This window comes from Astatotilapia calliptera, chromosome 5 (genome assembly GCF_964374335.1).
Source record: "Astatotilapia calliptera chromosome 5, fAstCal68.1, whole genome shotgun sequence".
NCBI lineage: Eukaryota > Metazoa > Chordata > Actinopteri > Cichliformes > Cichlidae > Astatotilapia > Astatotilapia calliptera.
The window spans coordinates 25441243-25462460 of record NC_137426.1 but is presented as its reverse complement, the minus strand read 5'-3'; the positions used below and the strand labels follow the sequence as shown (position 1 = coordinate 25462460).

The 21218-nt window shown below is 41.8% G+C and overlaps 2 protein-coding genes and 1 long non-coding RNA gene across 4 annotated transcripts; 1 reads left to right on the top strand and 2 right to left on the bottom strand.

Annotated features, from left to right (window-relative positions):
* Positions 1-1448: 1448 nt before the first annotated feature.
* LOC113022720 (keratin, type II cytoskeletal 8-like) lies at positions 1449-6844 on the bottom strand. Its single transcript, XM_026168436.2, has 9 exons — positions 6312-6844; positions 4861-5069; positions 4232-4292; positions 4000-4095; positions 3738-3902; positions 3166-3291; positions 2806-3026; positions 2665-2705; positions 1449-2437 (listed from the first exon to the last, which is right to left on the bottom strand). Exons 1-9 carry the CDS (start codon positions 6762-6764, stop codon positions 2127-2129), a joined length of 1683 nt encoding a protein of 560 aa, XP_026024221.1. The 5' UTR covers positions 6765-6844; the 3' UTR covers positions 1449-2126.
* Positions 6845-10002: 3158 nt separating this feature from the next.
* On the bottom strand, positions 10003-10628 carry LOC145428743 (uncharacterized). The gene is made up of 2 exons (XR_013909049.1): positions 10259-10628; positions 10003-10172 (listed from the first exon to the last, which is right to left on the bottom strand). It is a non-coding gene; the product is annotated as an uncharacterized LOC145428743 (long non-coding RNA).
* Positions 10629-15720: 5092 nt separating this feature from the next.
* On the top strand, positions 15721-19451 carry LOC113022722 (keratin, type I cytoskeletal 18-like). 2 transcript variants are annotated; one of them, XM_026168439.2, is made up of 7 exons: positions 15721-16318; positions 17567-17649; positions 17738-17894; positions 17988-18152; positions 18237-18362; positions 18573-18793; positions 19177-19451. In XM_026168439.2, the coding sequence occupies exons 1-7, from the start codon at positions 15878-15880 to the stop codon at positions 19214-19216; spliced, it is 1233 nt and encodes a 410-aa protein (XP_026024224.2). In that variant the 5' UTR covers positions 15721-15877; the 3' UTR covers positions 19217-19451. The 2 variants fall into 2 exon arrangements, 1 of the variants encoding a protein (XP_026024224.2); XR_003272445.2 differs by having other exon boundaries at positions 15769-16318; positions 18573-18864.
* The last annotated feature ends 1767 nt before the right edge of the window (positions 19452-21218 follow it).

The following is a 21218-nucleotide window of genomic DNA, read 5'->3' as shown; positions in this document are numbered from 1 at the left end:
CAGGTTAAGTTACTTTGCTTAGATTTTTCTTTCTTTTTAGCATTTTGCTATTTCAAGTTTAAGGTTTAATGTTTTAGGGCTGTATTTCACAAAGACATTGAAAGCAACTACAGCACTAAAAATTCTGTACCAGCATCCTTGAGAAAGAAACTGCTCCCACCAGAGGTTAAGTCCACAAAATGGTTAGTTTTCATTTTCCAGCTATGTTTTTTTGCACATAACAACAATCACTGTGTTTAATTTAACTGAGCTTGGATTTTGTTGCATTTTGACTAAGCTAGCTGCTTCCCATTGTTTCCAGGCTTATTGCTAAGCTACACTAACTGCAGGTTGCAGTTAATATGCAGGAAGACATGGATGGTATCATGTGTTCTTATCTAACTCTCTACTAGGAAAGCAAATGAAAGTGCCCAGTGTACATTTCTCATACTCATCCTTTCAAAGTGAAACCTTATGCAGTGTTGACTAAATTCAGTTAGAGCAAAGCTGGGCATGTTAAGTTCTGGGAGGATATCTAAAGCATGATAAGCCTGAGTTTATAGCTACTACTTTCATTTCAGCTCTGCTGTTAGTATGCTGTTATAAACACTGACTGTTTTTCCCAATCAGGCTTTCAAACCCTGAACATGCTCTAGTCTCTCCCTGTGTCTGGCTGCAGTACATTAAGTGTCGTGAACAGTGGGTGGGATTGTGGTATTTGCAAAGTTTTCTGTCTATAACCTCATGAGAGGCTCTATGGCCTTGGGTGGGGCACCACCACCACCACCCATAATTCATGTTCAAACCAGTTCCTAGATGGGCTCAAAGGCCTCTTAAGGAACAATGGACTGTAAGAGAAACCCTTCCTGTCCTCAGATATGTTACATGTGTTCCTTCCAAGCACTTGCAGATTCTCAACACTGTCAGCTTTAGTATGAAATGTATGTTTTAGGGGTTTGGGTTTTTTCTTTTTTTAGTTTGCTTGTTTGATGCTTGTTTTTTTATTTTTTAGGATATGTGTTGGATTTCTTTGTTTTGGTCACACTTTATGTGAGCTTTTAGTTGGTGTTAAGAGACAATATGACAGTTGCAGACATTTTTGAGGAAGGCCTAACGTTCAGTTCATTTTGTGAAAGAGAAACTCTTGAAATAGGGTGAACAAGGCAGGCTGGGACTTGCCAGGTATTCCAGGGAAAGATTTGTGTGGATTATCATCCTTTCTCATGTTAGATGTCGAAAGCCTCCTTTATCAAAAGCAGTACTTGTTTGTGTTGGAGAAAGCAACTGTTAGCAGCCGGAAAAACCAAGATAGCAGTTCCCTTGAGGTGATTTCCAGTGCTTTGTAACGACTGTTCTGTGCATCTTTAAGACATTTCTATTTGTTTTCACTTTCTTATCAAGTTAACAAACTACAGAAAAATTAACAGTGTCAGTGAATTTCAGCACAAACGCAACACAAGCACATCATGTAGATTTCTGTTTGAACGTTTATTATTGTGCAAACAGGAAAGTAGAAGTCACGAGAACTCGTGTGGCTGCTCTTCATCACAATTTAGAGTTTAACTACAAAAGGTTTGTCACTCCCTGCTCAGCATATAATGGCCTTCTTTTAAAAGTTGTGAATTACAGGTTGGTGTGATGGCAGTGCCTCCTATTGGTTGAAGTACACAGGGTGAAAACACAAACAATACTGCCGCCTTTTGGCTAAAAAAGTGTGGTGCAGTGAAAGGTTTAACTCTTTAGCCCTCGAAAGCCTAGTTTGAGTAGCCTTGAAGCTATTTTCTTAACCTGGAGGTTTCCCTTTATTTCAGGGCTGCTTATAGAACAAACTCAAACTATTCAAACGGTCGTCAAACCACATCTTTACCTTTAATATATATTGTGATTGTCAACACTTATCATAGGGTATGGGGAGGTTTAAGGGGGAAAGAGTTAAAGTCTGGCACTGCTTCAGGTGACTGTAGAGAATTTAGAGAGTTTTTGGATATTTAAGCTCGATAAGCACCGCTGTGTTAAAAATATCTGAAGGAAAGGTGTGTTTACACTTCTTCACACATTTTTTGGGTGAAAATTGGATACTGAAAAAGAATGTGCTTTTTCTTAATCTTCAACAACAAATCATGAATTTCTCAAAACAGGATGGAAAATCACTCTTCGGCTGCAGCTTCAGCCTCCACGTGCTCCGGCTCCTTCTTCTCCACAGCCTCTGGTTCCTCGGCTGCCGCTGCTGGCTTCTCCTCCTCCACCTGCTCCTTCTCCTCCTCCTTCTTCTCTTCCTTCTCTTTTTTCTCCTCGGTCTTCATCACCACTGTCTCCGTCTTGGTGACTGTGGTGCTCTTCACTGCCGTTCCCTCGACTGCTGACGTAGACCCACTGCTTGCTTTGACTTTATCAAAGGAACTGCTGATGTAGGAAGGGATGTAGGAACTCTCCAGACCGTAGGCATTGTAGTTCACACCTACAAATTCAGAGGAAGACGTGAGTGATTAACATTGACACATGCTAATATATCAGAGTTGATATTATGAGATTCTAACAATATAAACTGTATCCTCAGATATGATATCTAGATAAGATGGCTTCAGTCATGGCAAGGTTGTGGGCTTGTCTGACCAGTAAAATGCTCTATATAGCAACAATTAACAAAGCAGAACTAGAAATAGTTGCACATAAGTATGAACTCACAAGTCTGCTTGGACACAGTGGTCTGAATTCCAGCTGCCAACCTTTGGGAAGAAAGAAATAATAAATAAAAGACAAGAACAAGTAAAAGCATGAGTATATTGCTATGTAAGATGTAGGAGAGCATAGGTGCTCTTAGATGACCTGTTCTCCTCTCCTTCCAACAGTTTCCTGTATGTAGCAATCTCAATGTCCAGAGCCAGCTTAACATTCATAAGTTCCTGGTATTGGCGGACTTGGAGTGCCATATCCTGTTTGGCTCTCTGAAGAGCTTCTTCCAACTCTCTGATGCGGAGTTTGGCATCTTTCACCGCCAGTTCGCCGCGTTCCTCAACCTCTGTGATCTGAGCTTCCAAACTGCTTCGCTAAAAGTGGGAGAAGCCAAGCAGAGCGAGGCATTGAATTCAATGGCCTTCATAAGCCCGGCAATGCAGTTTGAATTATTACCTTAATGTCAAAACCTCAAATCATTCAAATGAACAGAAGAAAATCTCTGTCCCTCACCTGAGCTTTAACCATGTCGATTTCAGACTGGAGCCTCACCATCCTGCGGTTCATGTCAGCAATTTCAGCCCTGGTTGACTTGAGGTCTTCTCCATATCTACCCGCCGACTGCTCCATCTCTGCGTACTGGCATGAAAAGAGACAGATCATAGTGAAACTTTAAAACACAAAGTGATACTGCTGGCAGGTTTTTTGCACAATTAATTTGACATGGGGATCAGGAAATCATGTTGCAGCACTCCAACATGCAGTTTGCAATCTCCAGATCCATATTGGCTTTCTGCTCTTTGACTTCTTTGTATATGAAACTTTTCAGTATGTTGCAATAAAAGTAAAGGAAATCGCCTAAGATAGAATATCAGGAGACAATAGAGGTCAGAAAAGTCAGAAAAGAGAAGGCATCCCACACCATCTGCCACAAGTAAAACTCTTGTACCATGCAGAGATTTCAAGTTCATGCTCTTCAGTTTTAAATGTTCATGAACATTAAATAAGCTTAATGGACTGTCCTCACAGATGATGATCTATTACATAATTGTGGGCTTTAGTTTCCCATAGCTTTGTGGTCCCACCTTGGTCTGATACCATGACTCAGCCTCCTCTCTGCTCCTTTTGGCAATGTCTTCATATTGGGCACGCACTTCAGCGATAATTGCGTCCATGTCAAGATTACGGCTGTTGTCCATCTCCACCACAACAGATGTGTCCTTTATCTGGCTCTGCAACTCATTAATTTCCTATGAAGGACAAAAAAGAGGGAAAACATACAACTGATGCCTCCTGTAGAAACACTTTTTATTAGGCTGGAAGTGAAAAATGAAATGAGGTAATTACTGCATCGTAGAGCTGCTTCAAGAATTCAATCTCATCTGAAAGTCCATCCAGTTTGGCCTCGAGGTCCACTTTCATCATATATGCTGCATCTGTATCCTTTATTGGAAAAAAGACAGCACTGAGAACATTCATTGTTCATTACAGTCAAAGTTTAAAAAGAGGGCATTATTTTTCCTCATGAAGGCTAATTGTAGTTTCAAGATCAAGCATTTACTAGAAAGTCTGCACAGACCTTCTTTAATAAGACGAAGTTGTTCTCACACTCATTGCGCTTGTTGATCTCGTCCTCATACCTGCAGAAAAGGAGAATTTTTTAGTCTGTATATAAAGAAAAACCGGCAGTGTGCAATCATCATGGTGGGAAAGGTGCTTTGTCAGAACTGATAGCTCCATAAGTTAATATGGAAATGGTTCCATAAGTTACCATCTTTGCCTAATATGTGAAAAATCCCAGAGTCTGCCAGGGCAAACATGCAGATCTGTGTGCTGTGGCAACCCCTTCTGAATAAAGGAGCAGCTGTTTAAATCATAAGCTATTCTAGTAAGAAAACCTCCGTGAATACATGTGGTGCTGACAGTGAATATTAACTGTGAATATTCAGGGTTATTGTTATTTTTGCTCCACCACACTGCAAATGATTATTTTTATCTTCTTATCCGCTCTATCTTGTTGAAACTTTGGGTTCCTGACAGGAAGTTAAAAATAGCTCTGCAGGCTTTCTAAAAGCCAAACTGCACAAGTCTAGGAAAACTGGAAACAGAGTATCGTTGGCAGTTTAAGACTTTCCCAAATCTCGGACAAATAAAGCATGCCTTATGCTTGAGTGCAAGATTAAAGTGAAAAATCTCAACTCCACCCACTTGGTTTTAAAGTCCTCCACCAGGCCCGTTACGTTATGCAGGTCCGACTCCAGTTTGACTTTTTCGTGACCCAAGTTGTCCAGCTGCTTGCGCAGGTTGGCAATGTAGGCCTCGAACATAGCATCGACGTTTGAGTGAGATATGGTCTGCTCATGCAGAAGTTTCCATTTGGTCTCAAGCATTTTGTTTTGCTGTTCGAGGAAGCGTACCTGAAGATTGAAAGGTGGATGAATGCTTAGTAAGAAAAAGGAAGGAAACATGTAATGGGCAGAAACGTGTGGGTGTATGTGATGACTGAAGCTCTGACTTGGTGGATGAAAAAAAACAATGGGGGAGTTACACAAATATCAAAACCTTTCCATAGAAAACAATAAATAATGGAGTGGTTGGTCACTGGGATATGTGGTGGATAGGGTGGGTGTGACTGAAGAGTTTTGTTTGAATCCAAAACATACAGAGATTAACTGAAAGGAAAAAATGAGTAACCAGACTTCTCTGGCCTCCAGCTGCTTCTATCTGTCACAGCAAATACTCCAATCTCAAGTTTAACCCACTGTGTTGCGTTTCAACACGAAGTGGCACTGTTTCTCACTTGCCACACAGCTTGCCCCTTTTACAGCTCTTTCATTAAGCGTCATGACCTTGGGTGGGGTCTGTGCTACCACTCAGCAAACACAGGAGAGGCAGACTGCTGTTTGTGGGTGTGCCATATCACACCAGTGCGCATAGGAGTGGACGAGTGAGCTGTGTTTTACAAGCAGGAGAATTACCCTCAGCGTGATTGATTTTTATATCAACTTCTGTCCCACCCTGCTCTCCTGAAAGCTTTGTGAACCTTAGTCTGTTTATGGGTTTCAGCGACAGATAACGAAAGAATGTGGTCTCTGGTGGTGAAAATTCAGGTCATAAACGTTGAAAATAATTCGGTAAATGAGATTCTGTTCGGTAGACACCTGACACTTCGCTCTCTACTTTCACAACCACTCGTTTTGCAGAATATTGCTCGTATGGGGAATGCACTCCTTTGAGCAAAATTCATCTGCTCTTCATCCCACTCCTGTACTCTGTATCCAGGTTGATCCTTTTATCTGAGCTCTATGATCTCGCCTGAGAGTGAAAACACTGGAAGCAGGAAAGCCATTAAGCAAACCAGGCAATATTCCCAGCAGACTGTATAGATTGTTATGAAGTTTTGACAGGGAATGTCTTAAGGATGATCTCTTCTGTGAAATGAAACTTCTTTCATCTTTCACTCATTTTGGCTTGTAGCGTATCTCTGCAGTTTGTCTGTGCTGTTCTGCTACTGCCGTCACATTCAGTTTCACCCCAGCACTCCTGTCACTTATAGAAGTGTGGATCGTTTGCTGTTGGTGTTTTGCAGTTTATATGTGCTTTTCTGCAGCATGAATTTCAAACACAAGATTTCACATTTCATTACAACCTCGACTGACCTTGTCGATGAAGGAAGCAAAGCGGTTGTTCAGGGTCTTGATCTGCTCCTTCTCTTCAGTACGGATTGCCTGGATGGTGGGGTCGATCTCCAGGTTCAAGGGAGCCAACAGGCTCTTGTTCACTGTCACTGCTGTGATGGGGGCCACAAATTCATTGGCCATGCCACCTGCTACACCTCCACCAAAGCCTGAATATCCAAACTCTACACCACCTAATCTTTGTCCGGATCCCCCAGCGGCAAACCCACCGACCGTCTTACAGCCCCCAACACCCACAGCTGCACCACTGCTGCCCACTCCTCCATATGAGCTGCGGACACCGTAGCTCTGCCTGGCACTCCCCACACCATGACCTCCATAGCCAGAGAAGGAGCGGCTGCTGAAGCCCTGCGTTGGGCTTCTGGGTGAGGACACAGTGGAGTAGGCGGTGGTCTTCACAGCTCTGACAGACATGGTGTAGGAGGAAGTCTGTAGCACTGAGGTTTTGTGAGAGGAGAGACTGCTGAGAGGAGAGTCAGGCAGACAGACCCACCCTGGTCCTGTGTACTATTTATTAGAGTAGGGGAGGAACCCTGCTGAGGTGCGATTGGCTGGTGTCCTCAGTAGGGGAGTGAAGGATAAGGGGGGAGAAAGAGCAAGAGGGGGAGAGATGAGGGAATGTCAGGGGAGAAAATTGCATCATGTTACACTTTTACAGCACATTAAAAGCACAAGAATTACGTAATATCAGAATGCCTTTTTTATATATAAAAAAAGGTTTCCAGAGATTCTGAAAGCAGAAGCTCTGGAAACCTGGAAAACAACCTTTGTGAAGTTGCATTTTCCATGCTTCATAGTTACAGTTGCATTAAAATTATTTTGCAACCAAGTTTACTTCACATGCTTTAGTCACACCTTGGACACATACGATCTACATCCTCATTGTATTTTACATATACTTATACACACACAGCAAACACTGGGTATAAGGAACATGTACACCACTTTATGAGCTTCCCTTCTACTTTATAACACCTCTGACAGGCTGTGATATATGGCAAAGTAAACCGTGCTTGGACAGTATGATGCCCTCTCCTAGCTGGTGGGCATCGACTGTGTAAACCCAGCAAAACAACTGCAGATTTAAAACATTGAATATGTTCCACCACTTTTTTGTCTTTGTATTTTTTTAAATATGTCTTTTAACATTTTATACCAAATGTTTTGTTACCTGTTGGACCAGATTTGTGCAAATGTGCAGCTTGCACAAAGAAACTATGTAATGGGCTGGGTGTTTCATTATCAGCAATAATTGCCACCGATCTATGCTATGTACACACACACATTGATAAACATTCCTTCTGTGTTTGCGCTTCACCTGCTGATATACACACATCCATCAACTCCATCAATTCACGTTGTGGAAATCTTCATTGATTTATCACTTGGCAGATTTATGACTCACAATCTTTTCAGGGCATTTCAATGGCTGTTGCCTAATTTAACCAGAATAACCCAACGTCTTCCCTCTAACAACATTTTTAGCAAACGTCTGTTCTTTGTTTTTCAGGTTTTGTCTGTCAGGGAGGGAAAAAAGACCACCTATTTATGAGCTCACGGAAAGAGAGAAATCCCATGGTACACTGCCATGTGCAAAATAAATGTGAACAGACACAAGGGGGTACATCTTATGGAAAGTACAACCTGAAAAAAAGACTTGTAAGCTGATCAAAAAATGTGTGTTTCACTTGGCTAATCTCAAACGGTGACGTGGTACTTCACAATGGAGCACTTGTGCTAAAGTTGGAGACAACCATATATGTACAAGTCTTTTTGCACAGCATATGTACAGCCTTTTTGCTGTTTCACTAACTCAGCCTCTCCGACGAGCACTAGCTCATGAACAGAGCTGCACTTTGTGCTAATTTTATTTTTTAACACATGATTAGAGCTAGTTGTCTCATCTCTCCTGATAATTCCTTTTTTTTTCTGTGTGAGAAAAGTGAAAAGGTTCATTTCAGAAGTTAATCCCCCAATGCTCCTCTGAGGCTGGTGATGTTATGGTTTGTGTGAAGCTGCTAGATGACACATCAGGACAGGAATGTGCTGAGAAAGATCCACATACATGCTACAAGCCAGTGAGGAGAGGTGCTGAGAAGACGAGCTGGTGGGGTATATGAGAACGCAATTAGCAGCGATAAGAAACAAAGCTATTTCACAACCACTGACTCTCACTGAGAAGTTCATTTTGGACAGGGTGGGATGCACAACAAGTTAACTTATAGTTACATGAGCAGTTATCAGTGACTCATTCTTTTTACAGACCAATATGCTCATTATTATACAATATACATACACTTGGGGTAATAATGTTTGATTGTTTGAGCTGGAAGACCCCTCCACGGCCCATCTTCAGAACTCCTGAAGGAAGGTTCTTATCCAAGATTTTATGGTAGATGGACCCCTCAATCGGCCCCACAGTGCAGTGATCTCATCCTGTACCCTTAGCAGAAAAACAGCCCCAAACCATAATGTTTCCACCTTCATGATTGACTGTAAGATCGATGTTTATTGGATCCTACGCAGCATTTCTCTTCCTCCAAACACGACGGGCCAAGTTGACGCCAAAGAGCTCGATTTTGGTTTCATCTCACCACAGAACTTTCTCGCAAGCCTTCTCTGAATCACTTAGATGTTCATTAACAAACATTAACGACCTTTGCAATTCAGAATCTGATAGTCATGTGGAGACAATCAACCAGTAAGTTTCAAATCTGTAAATAAATTGCCACAGACTTGTAGATCTGCTCCACCCGGGTCGGGTTTTGGCTTTCTACAGGAATCTCTCCAGAAGTTGGCCCAGAAGGCGCAGAGACAGAACTCATTTATCAAGAACTTAGACGTCAGCAAGAAAAAACAAAAGGACTGCCTTCACAGAGATATAAAGACTCAGATTTATAGACTTGGGTCTATAGTTGTGTTGCTGGGGCCAGAGTGATTACCGGCCTTCTACTTACAGGGTGGTCGACATGTAAAGTGTAACTGAGTTGTGGCATAGCTGGCTCTGGCCTTGGACTGTGTGTTTTATCCTTTTGCAAGTGGGACACTGGACTTGACTATTCCTTCATTTTTTGATCATTGTACTAATACATGTTGTCTTTTAGAATTTTATTGGTTGTCATTTTTTCCCACAGCTACTGCAGCATCTCAACGAGGATGACCCAGATCGGCGCACAGAATTTGCAGAATAGGCAAAACAAAAATTGGAACAGGACCCTCAGTTCACGCAGAAGATTTTGTTCAGTGATGAGGCAAACTTTTATGTCAATGGTGAAGTTAACAAACAAAACCACCGCTATTGGTCTGACACTAACCCACATTGGATGGATCCCTCCAAGACTGTTGGAACAACAAAAGTGATGGTTTGGTGTGGTATATTGGGCACAACGATAGTGGGTCCATTCTTCATCAATGGAAACCTCAAGGCGACTGGATATTTGAAATTGCTACATGATGATGTGTTTCCCTCTTCATGCACTGAAGCTGGCACGTTCCCTGAGTTTTTCCAGCAAGATGGTGCACCACCACATTATGGGTGCCAGGTCCGAGCATTCCTAGATGAACAGTTTCCTGGAAAGTGGTCTGGTGCCAGGTCTGGTCCCCACGGTCTGCCAGCCAGACCGTGGGGAATGAGGACCCAAAACACAGACTCTGCGATGCAAACAGTGCTCTTTATTTACAGTGAAAGCTGTAAACACAATAAATCCCCGTTGCTCCTTTGAATCCCGTGTGTGCGCTTCCCTCCGACGTCTGTGCTCGTGCTCCCCGCTGTTGTGTTTCCGCACACCCCGTGCGTGCTGCCTTTCTGGTCCACTCTTCCTCCTGCAGGAAAACCACAGAAACAGCCGTCAACACTAACCCCGGCGGGCATACACAAACAGCACTGTCATACACTGACACACACTGACTTGGGATGACAACTCAATGATCCCACGCCGGTGGGAGCTCCAACACTCTCCTAAGTAGCTCCCCCGACGAGCCCTGACCACCAACAGGTGTGTGGCAGGAACTTCAGGTGTGGCCAGTCCTCCTGCAGGGCCACACCCATCAGGCCTGCATGTGGCTGTTCTCCATCCTCCAGCCACACATGTACACACCCTGCCTATACATATAATGAGTGGAACACAGACTAACACAGCATTGTGCAGAAAGACACACACATCACCAAATAATAACGATAGTAATAATAATAATAATAATAACAACAACAGTCAAAACTGCTCACGGACCCCCGAGTCCTTCAGAGCCGGGCCAGTTGAATGGCCCCCAAGGTCTCCCGATCTGACCCCCTTAGACTTTTATCTTTGGGGTCATCTGAAGGCAATTCTCTATGGTGTGAAGATACGAGATGTGCAGCACCTGAAACTACGGATACTGGATGCCTGTGCTGGCATTTCTCCTGCGGTGTTGCTATCAGTGTGTGAAGAGTGGGAGAAGAGGGTTGCATAGACAATCCAACACAATGGGCAGCACATTGAACACATTTTTTAAGTGGTTATGTCGAAACCAAGCACACCATTGTTTTTCATTACCAATAAGTTTGATGTGTCACATGGCCCTCTTCCTATTGAAAAAACAAAAGCTGTATCCAAGATGGCCGACTTCTAAATGGCCACCATGGTCACCACCCATCTTGAGGAGTTTGCCCCCTCACATATACTAATGTGCCACAAACAGGACTTTAATATCACCAACCATCCCCATTTTATTACAGTGTATCCATATAAATGGCCCACCCTGTATATTGTGTTTTGTTTTGTTTTTAATTGTTGATATTCTGTCTCTCCTCATTAAAATTAAACTACAATAAAAATGACAAACGGATCATTTCTTTAGAAATGAGAAAAGTTACAAATTCAGCAAGTGATCCAATTATTTCCCCCGTTGTGTAGCTATCATTTGACAGGTATATGATAAAAGATTAAAATGCATATACTTAGAAATGGCATAAAAAGCAGCCATGCAAAAATATTCATTACAGTAAGAAGTGGCGTTGCTGTTATTTTTTTTCTTCTTTGGTCTTCAAAGTTGGACTTTGCTGTGTTTAGAGGAGCTTGCCAAGCCTTGAAAGCAATCAAAAGTATGTGCTATAAAACTATTTTCCTGCTTCACCCTTGAATGCCTGTTCAAACAAAAAACACCCACATACAGTGATGAAATACACATTTACGCGCTTGGTAAGAGGTATATAAACTCAATGGACATAAACTCGCTAAAGGCAGAGGACCACCCTTCTTCTGCTCCAGTAGGTTTGTTTGCTTTGAGACTTGTGCCCCCTTGTGGTTGGAGCGCAGAGGTAGATTCAGTAAAGTGAATCCATTCCCATATATAAAGCGAGTCCTTTATTTGTTGGTATTGTGAAAACGTCTACATTGTGAATCTTAATTTACAGGAGGTGCATAGTAAAAGATATTAAACTGAAAAATTATAGTGTGAATCACTTTAAAACTGAGAAATAGGGCATGGACTTTGGTAGAGAATAAACTCGCACATTTCCTCAAATACATTTTGAAACACAATGGATAAATTCGTGAAATTACCACTTAAACAGATATTTTTTAAATCAGTTATATTGCTGAACTCTGCAAGGAACCTAAGCTAATCTATCTCTCGTGCACAGGGGCATGTAGGTGACTCTCCAGTGCATCAGCTCAAACTCGTAGCTCAGGCTCATTTTAGGTCTTCCTGTGAAATGTCTTTGTGCCAGAAATGAAAATGACATCTCACAGAGAAAATGTCTCTTAGGCGACACAATTCAATAACCTCTGCTGTGTGAGCTTTCTTGTCTGCCAATGGTCCACGTTTAACCTAGAAGATAAATGTGTTTGTACAATTCTACTGACAATATCCAGTGTGACCACCTCTATTCTTTAACGCAGCCTGGAATCTCTGAGGCAGCTTTCTTATCATTTCTTTAAGTAGTCTTCTTTGGATGCTTGCTTGCTTTTGTTCCATTCTCTCTCGCCATGATCCCACACTGCTTCAGTAATGTCGAGGTCCAAGCTCTGTGGAGAGGACATGACTTTCAGGCACTGATTATCTGCTGTAGATAGTTTTTACGTCACAGGAAACACTAAGGACACACTGCACACAGTGTTAAGATATGCCACATTTTCAGCTAATAGCTCTTTGGGAATTACCTCACTGATCCAAAGATAGCATTTTATGCCTTTCAAAATGTGTTATCTTTGACATTTTTCATAGAATCAAGTAAATAAATGAGAACATATTTTGTGACAAGCTGCTAGAGTAGGATGTCTTGAGACCGGTCTTGGTCTTCACTTGATCTTGTCTTGGTCTCGACAGACTTTGATCTTGGTCTTGTCTTGGTCTCGCTTTCTCGGTCTTGCTGTCTCAGATCGACATAGTGATCGGGAGACTTGGAGTCAACAGTATCCATGACACACAACGTAACATTCGATAATGTGTCATGCGCAAAAGCATCAGCTCTAAGAGCCGTGCTTAGAGAGTGCTTTGTAGTGAATCAGAAGAGTCGACTCCCATTGAGCGAGAGCCGGCTCCTCACTTAATTTCCTTTCGCTGCTCAGCTCTCACACAGTGACTCAGCTATGCTCCAATCCCTCCATACTGTGGCCAATCACATGCAAGGATATAGGATAATATCATTATGTGAAAAACAGAGAGGGTGAGAGATGTGACAGTCAAGTGGAGCTGCGTCTGTCCTCTCAGTAAGTGAGTGAGACAGTAGACAGTGGTGAGGAGGGCTGTGCGAGTGCATCCCAAAAACACATAAATATGCCTGACACCAGTAAACGAAGCAGCATCTGGCTGCAGTTTAAAGACCTTTTTGTCTCGGTCTTTGCTCGTCTCGACTTTGTCTTGGTCTTGACTCGGTCTGTCTTTGTCTTGGTCTTGGTTTAGGCAGTCTTGACTACAAGTCTACAGGCTGCTAGAGAAAAAGTGCCTGAAGACATAAAATGTACTCTCTATTAAGTTTATATCTTCAGTTAGGTACCTTTTTCATACTTGAATGATTCATAGGTCCGTGTTGAGTGGCTTAACATACAAAAATGCTCTAAAAATAGTCAGCTGCAAGGAATGGACTAAAAGTATAACAGCTGCTAATCTCCAAAGAAAAATTGAAAGACCTTAAGAAAGCCTGGAGAACTATTGCTCAAGACCACTTAAAAAAATAAAAAAATAAAAATAAAAGTCTGGCTCCTGGGAAGTAAAACATAAAGAAGTCAGGGATGGCTCACAACTTTTACACAGTACTGTATGTACAAATTTAAACAAGGTCCCTTCTTTGGTATCTTTGAGCATCTTGGATGAGTCAGTGAAAGAATGACAAAAAAGAGGAAGGGAGGATGCAGAAATGTGAGTCACTTAGAGTGTATCATACTCACATGCATGTCAGCACTGTTTTGTGTATGTGTGACACGACCACAGATACAATATGCATGATAATAAATATGCAAATGCATCTATGCAAATGTAGATTTTGGATTTTGTATACATCTACGAGCATACGGTTTACGCTGTAAAGGAGAAACTAAAGAAAACTAAAGAGAAAGAAGGAGGGAAGTAAAATTAATTCGAGGTCGCAGCAGTCTGAGCATTGCAGTAATCTGACAGTTAGCCAAGATTTGTAAAAGAACAGAAACTTCTGCAGTGGTTTCCAGACTCCTGCTGTGTGTTACTATGACTCACAGTCTCCATTCTCTCCAGTATCCCCTTATTTTCCTTTTATTATCTTTGGTTTAAAAAGAAATCTTAGTGGTGTGAGTCGGGATTTAAAGATAAGAGTCTTGATTGAATCTGGGATGTTTTCTGCAATTTAGAGATTAAGCTGTTTTATATAAACCTGTAGCTCAAGTTTATTTCTCTGTTTGTCACTGCAAGGTTTAGGACTTACTGGCCTGGGGAAAAGGTTGCCAACACACATTCAAACAAACGAGACGGCAGCCACAAGTCATGAGGTATGAGTCATGCGGACTTCATTCATCGTTCCTCTAATCTGCCTCTGCTGCAGTGCATTCTTTGCTTTTTCTTTGCTATTTTGCCACTCTACAGTACAAGCTCTTCTCTTCTTACTGAGTGTTACTAAATTAAATTAGTAAAGACATACACAGTAATAGGGTGGGAATGTACACGGTGAAAGCTGATCAAGCTTGGAGGCGAGGGGAGGAACAGAAATGAAAAGAATGAGGTTGTAAGGGGGCGCAGGAGGTTGTTTGAGTCTTTGGAATTTCCCCCTGTGGGTGCTTCATTATCCAGGTCTCTAAGGGCTCAGAGAGGAAAACCCTCTCTGGCCACAACTTTAGGTTCACTTAAGCGCTTCCAAGGTCATGCTGGAGCACTAAATACTGTAACTGGATTTAAGAAAATTAAAGGTTTTTGTGTTTGAGAGTCTATCACAGGGTTTTACTCCAGTGTATATATCAGTCCTCTATGTTTGTATGTTCCACTTCATTTATTCACCTTCATCATGTTGCAAACACGTTTTTAGGACAGCTACAAGGAGCACTGCAGTATTCTGTTTTACTTTCTTTGAGGTTCTCAAAGGATAAGAGAAAATGTCCAGAGGCACAAAATAAGATAAGACTTCAAAGATAATTGTTCAGAATCCTCAATAGAAATTGATTTGTGCACATAATCGCCTATACTGTGACAGTTGAATGAGGGCAGCTTTTATTTCCTTTTGATTGTACTTTGACCCGGGTATCAGCTAACCTTTGTTTTTCATCTCTTGCAGAGCCTTTAGATCCAGCTGAAGCTTGGGTTTCACAGGTATAGCACTATGTCCGATTTCTTTGTTCATCATTGTATATCCTACTCAGTGTGCTGGAATTCGATCACAGTCGTGGCTGAGTCTGTTAGTAAATCAGATGGCATCACTTCTGGTGTGGTTTTTCTAAATCTGCTTAATCTGATCGAGACATTTCTTTAACGCCATGTTTTAGTTGTAGCTGTTTCATACTGTATTCAGTTCAGTTAAGATAGGAAGGCTGGCACAGTCTGTTTATTTTGGGCCTGGCTGACCACAAACTTGCAAGCACGCAGCAAGTACTAGGCATTATTCCTTTCTCGGGCAAACCAAAAGTATTTCGTTGCATACTCACCATATTTTACCCTTTAATATTTGCTTTTAATTCTCACTAGAAACATATGCTTGTCCATTGCTGCTTTCTGTTATTTGCTGTGTGTGTTGGTTTATGTGGTCTCTGTAGTTCCGTTATCTGCTCAGAAGGCTATTACATGTTTACACCACAAAATATGTTTAACACATTTCCTTGGAGACAGAAAAAACATTGTGGGTTAAAAAGGAAGCATATGAGAGAGTGAGTGAGTGAGTGCATGAGTGAGTGAGTGAGTGAAACAGGAAACAAAGACTGGGGTGATGTTGAAGTGGGCAGGGTCTGAGACACCAGCTTTCATTGGGGGAGAGAGGCGGGAGTATAAGTTCCCCACTTCCCACTGCCGGCGTCATTTTCTAGACCAGCCAGCAGTGAGTCTCCACATCTCATTTTTCACTTCATCCTCTGCCGTGTCTAAACTTATCCAACATGACCACAAGATCTAGTCGGATGTCTTTCACCCGCTCTACCCCAGTGTACCGTGCTGCCAGTATTTATGCTGGTGCTGGTGGACAGGATGTTCGCATCTCCTCTGCTTCTGCATCTTCCCTGCGTTCTGGTAATCCACTTAGACCTTCAACCTCCTTTAAGCTGAGCAGTGGATTGAGTGGAGGCATGGGCGCCGGTTACGGTGGTGCCAGCGCGTCCGTGACAGCCAGCGGTGGCTCCGGTGCTTCGATCCTGGGCAATGAGAAGGGAGCCATGCAGAACCTGAACGATCGCCTGGCCAATTACCTGGAGACGGTGAGGACCCTGGAAAAGGCCAACAAGGAACTGGAGATGAAGATCATGGAGGCCCTGGAGAAAGGAGGCCCTGACATTAGAGACTACAGCAAGTATGAGCCCATCTTAGACGACTTACGCAGACAGGTAAGAACTGAGAACAAATGAAAATGTTAGAAAAGTGAAAAGGTGTTTGATAAGACACAGTGAGAAAGATACTTTAGAAATAGTTTAGCTGGGCTAAAATTTGAGAATCAATGAGTGCATGTGACAGCACTCAACACTACATATTTCCAGCAAGAAGGTTTTAACATAATCTTTATTTAAAGATCACCTGTGTTTGAAAATGAAGCTGGAGAATGCTTTTACTGAGACCAGCAGTGTTTCCTTTGTAAGTTATCAAATTTCTTTAAAGAGAACGACGGGTGTGGCAGCTCAACTGTAGCCAGTCCCCTCCCCCATAAAACTCTCGACTGGCCCCAACTTCCTCTGATGAATCACCAACACAAGGGTATCATCACGAGAGACGGACTGCGAAGCTCTCAGAAAACCAGCAGACAAAAGCATTTCTAAATGGTTCTGCTTGTTAGATGTGGATTCTACAAGCATGCGTAGTGTAGGAGGCGCTCAATGGGAAACAGATGTGTGGCACTCGTACATACAAAGCGATCTCATAGTGCCAGAGTGAGTGTGCACACACACACGCACAGATAGATGCGTGTCAGTGCAGTGGTTGTATAACAATCAGCAGAGTCAAATGTCACATTCTTCTCCAGAGTCCCGCTTTTCTGCATCACATAATGACACATTTATGGTGGTTTTTTAGTTTTTTACTCTTTTTTTTTTCTACCACACTAAAGTATTTCCCCTTCCCCTCTGTGACAGGAAACAAGAAGAAATCATAGACTCACTGCCACAGTCACGATAAAGAATTTTCCCCTCTGTGCACGCATAGATGCGATCGGTGATGCATACAGAGACAGACAGACAGAGACATGTGCAGTTGGGTGGACAGAGGAGAAACTTTCTCTCTATGATTTATTGAGACAGGATACATGTTGCTCTGGCAACGCTAAAACAAACCAGATTCTGTTTTGGCACAGGAACACCCTCGCTTCCTGTTCTTCAGTTTATGGTTCTTCTTTTATGACTACAGGTTACTATGGATTCAATCATGCTGCGGTCGGTTTTTGCAGTTTGACTTTTTGAGTATCGGTGGTTACATAAGGCAAGTCGGGCCTACAAAAAATGCTGTGTCAAAGCACATAATTATTAGAACTGGCTACTGACTTGTGCACGGGTTAAGCAGCTCTGTTCTTTCTAAACAGCAGAATCAAGTAAAATGAAAATAATAAAATAATAATTTTTTAAACAATGTTTTATTTTCCTGTCCAGATCTTCGATAAAATAATGGATAACGCCCGTTTAGTGCTTCAGATTGACAACGCCCGCCTCGCTGCCGACGACTTCAAAGTCAAGTATGTGATCGTCTCGTCTTTGCATGTGGAGTCATTCTTACACTCTGCGATTGTGTCTCTCATACACTGTGTCTGCTCATTCCCACAGATCTGAGAATGAGATGGCAATCCGCCTGTCCGTGGAGGCCGACATTGGCGGGCTGAAGAAAGTCCTCGACGAAACGAACATGAGCAGGCTCAACATCGAGAACGAGATTGAAGCCGTGAAGGAGGAGCTTCTATTCCTAAAGAAGAACCATGAGAACGTGAGCTTGCGGTTCATCAGATTGATAATAACATATAGAGTCACACGTTTTGTTGTCTTCTTCATTTCTTTTCTCATTCTGCTGATCCAACAGGAAGTGATGGAGCTGAGGAGTCAGATCTCACAGTCAGGTGTGCAGGTGGATGTAGACGCTCCCAAAGGTCAGGACCTGTCCCAGATCATGGAGGACATGAGAGCCAACTACGAGAAGATTGCATTGAAAAACGCAGAAGATCTCAAACGGTGGCATGAAAATCAGGTGCGGTGGACATCAAGAAGTTTGATTCAAAAGACACGCTGAGCCACTGTGTTTCTGACCATCTTCCTTTCGTGTCCCTGGCAGATTGCAGATGTGCAGATGCAGGTATCACAGAACACAGAAGCTCTCCAGGGGGCCCAAATGGAGAAGAGCGACTTATCACGACAGATACAGACTCTGGAAATTGAACTTGCATCTCAACAGAGCTTAGTAAGCATTTTCACTGATTTTATTTATAAACATGAAATTATCAAATCCTTTCTAAGTTTATGACCCTATTCCATAATGCATTCTCTATATCTTTTTACTACAAAATTGGCACAGTTGAATACCATGACCACTGCGCCCACTCTTAGTTAGCAAAGCATATATTTCCTCATCTTTTCTTATACTTACAGCTTTTATTTCTCCTTTTATTAGAAAGCCTCTTTAGAAGACACCCTGCGCAACACAGAGCTACGTAACAACATGGAAATGGAGAAGTATAACACCCTCATTATCCGGCTGGAGGAGGAGCTGGCTAACTTACGCGCGAACATACAGCAGCAGACCCAAGAGTACGAGGCGCTGCTCAACATGAAGATGAAACTTGAGGGCGAGATCAGCACTTACAAGACTCTGCTGGATGGTGGAGACTTCAAGTAAGAGCTATAAAGATGTGGTGGAAGAAAAAAAAAATGCAGGTCATGGCAAGATGATGGTGATGGTGGAGGTGAATATGAAAATCAATTGATAGCATGAGTTGCATGGCCAAAAATAACTACACCATTATGCAAGGTAATCCCAGAAAGTTGATTCTGTTTATCTAGATGTAGTGTTTTCTGAAAATGCAACATCTAGATGAGCAGAATCAAAACACTACATCTAGATAAACAGAATCAACTTTCTGGGATTTCCTTACCTGGATGATTGATGCATGCATCAAGACATTATGCGAGGCAAAAATCTCAGCTGGTCATGGTCTCAAGGCCAGTTTAATGTGAATATTCTGGAAGTCAAAATGTTTCATTTGTGTTTTGCACAGGCTCCAGGATGCACTGGACGAGCTGGAGGCCGCCGACTAATTTGGAACAAAGGATTGGGAGTCATCGCAACAATGGAAGCAATCTGCCCACACCCATTAATTATGAGTGGGGTGGGTGGAGGAGTTTTGACATTTTTTGCACTATAACCACATGTCAAGTGAACCCTGATTTAAGCAGTTTTTAATAAAGGCATTATTCCACCACAGCGAAACATGGATCACTGCCTGATCTGACCGCAAAATAAAAACAAATAAAACCACTTCTTAAACCTGAATTCACAGTTTTTGTCTGGTTCTCACTTCAGTTCATTTCATGTTTGGTAGGTAAAGGCATTTACTAAATTAAAAATAAATAAATAAATAAATAAATAAATAAATAAATATAATAATAATAATAATAATAATAATAATAATAATAATAATAATAAAATAACTGATCATTACTGTTGGTGAAACCAACAATTTATAAAAAGAAAATATCCACAAATTTGCTTGACTATATTGCTATCTTATTCAGGGAAATTGTTATCTGTGTTATCATTTGCTGCATCTCAAAATATTATGATGAAATAAAAGCCACGATCCATCCATTCTTTTCTGCTTATCCCATTCAGAGAAAAGGCCATAATTTGTAACGTGAATCTTACAAATGCAACATGATAAGTGGCCACTAGGGGGAAGAAGTAGTCCTAAATGAGCCACCTAGGTGGCTGCATAAGAATTTGCCTTACTACTTATATGCACCAAGGAGTAGGGATGGGTACCGGTGTCCGGTGCCACGATGGCACCGGTTCTGACATAAACGGCAGTAACCAGACCGAAAATCAGCGCACATTTCGGTGCTTTATTTCGGTGCTTTTTTTTCTTGAGCTGTGATACGCTTTAGATTCTAGCCAATCATTTTACGTTTCCGAGGATATTAGGCGGGTCCAGGTACGTACGTTCTTTTAGAGCAGAGCTACAGATTCAAAGTGCCCAAGGCAGGCAGTCAAAGTCTGGCTGTACTTCACAGCAGAGGCGGAGCCAGACATTTGAAACACCCGGGCCTTAGCCCTAAAGGGTAGTATGCATGTGGGGTTTTTTTGTTTTTTGTTTTTTTTTTTGGGGGGGGGGGGGGGGGGGTTTAGAAATGACTGAAAGATTAATTGGCTCTGTTTTGAGTTTTGTTCAAAAAAGTGACTTCATATAGGGAAAAATATATATCACATATGCAGGACACCTTAAACTAGTTTTTTAATTAAGCAGCAAGGCAGAACAAAGTCGGGGCTTTATCAAGACATGAGGACTAAACCCCAATTCAACCAGACCCAGAACTGATCCGGAATTAAAACAGGACTACAACAGTTCAAAATCAGGACTACTTAGGATTTAACCAAGACAGAACCAGAATCAGAACTAGATGATAGTAGCACTAAAAATCATCATAGACCTGCACTACACTTATTTTTTTAATTCTACCAAAGTACACTATTTAGATTGAGAAAAGTTTATATAATTATTTAGCCTTGTTGTGCAAACAAGCTGCATAACTTAATAAATACAGAATTTGAAAAATAACAAACCTAAAAAGAAACACTAGATACATGAGGACCTATGATACGGTGATACTTTTGGTAAACAACCATTTGACTAACATGTGTGTCTCACCTGCTCTTGTTCCATCTCTGTTCTGTCCTCATTCTCCATCTCCCTCTCTGTTCCTCTCTCTCCCTCTTTGTGCTGACAATCATCAAATATACAGTTGAAACCAGATATTTACATGCTCGTCAGATAAAAACACAAACACTTATTTAAGGTAAAACCTCAAATTAGACTAAATGTTTAATTTCTATTTGTTAACTTTAAGAGTAAAGAGAGAAATCGTCTGTATTTCTTAATTGCAAATGGAACCAAATTGTATTCAAAATTGAGCCACACTTATGGAGCTCCACGATTCTTTTCCTGGTGTTTTGGTTGACATCTCTTGATTTTCCCATGTCAAAGAAACAGGCTCTGTGTTTTGCCTTATATGCATCCACAGCTGTGCCACCAATTTACTCACA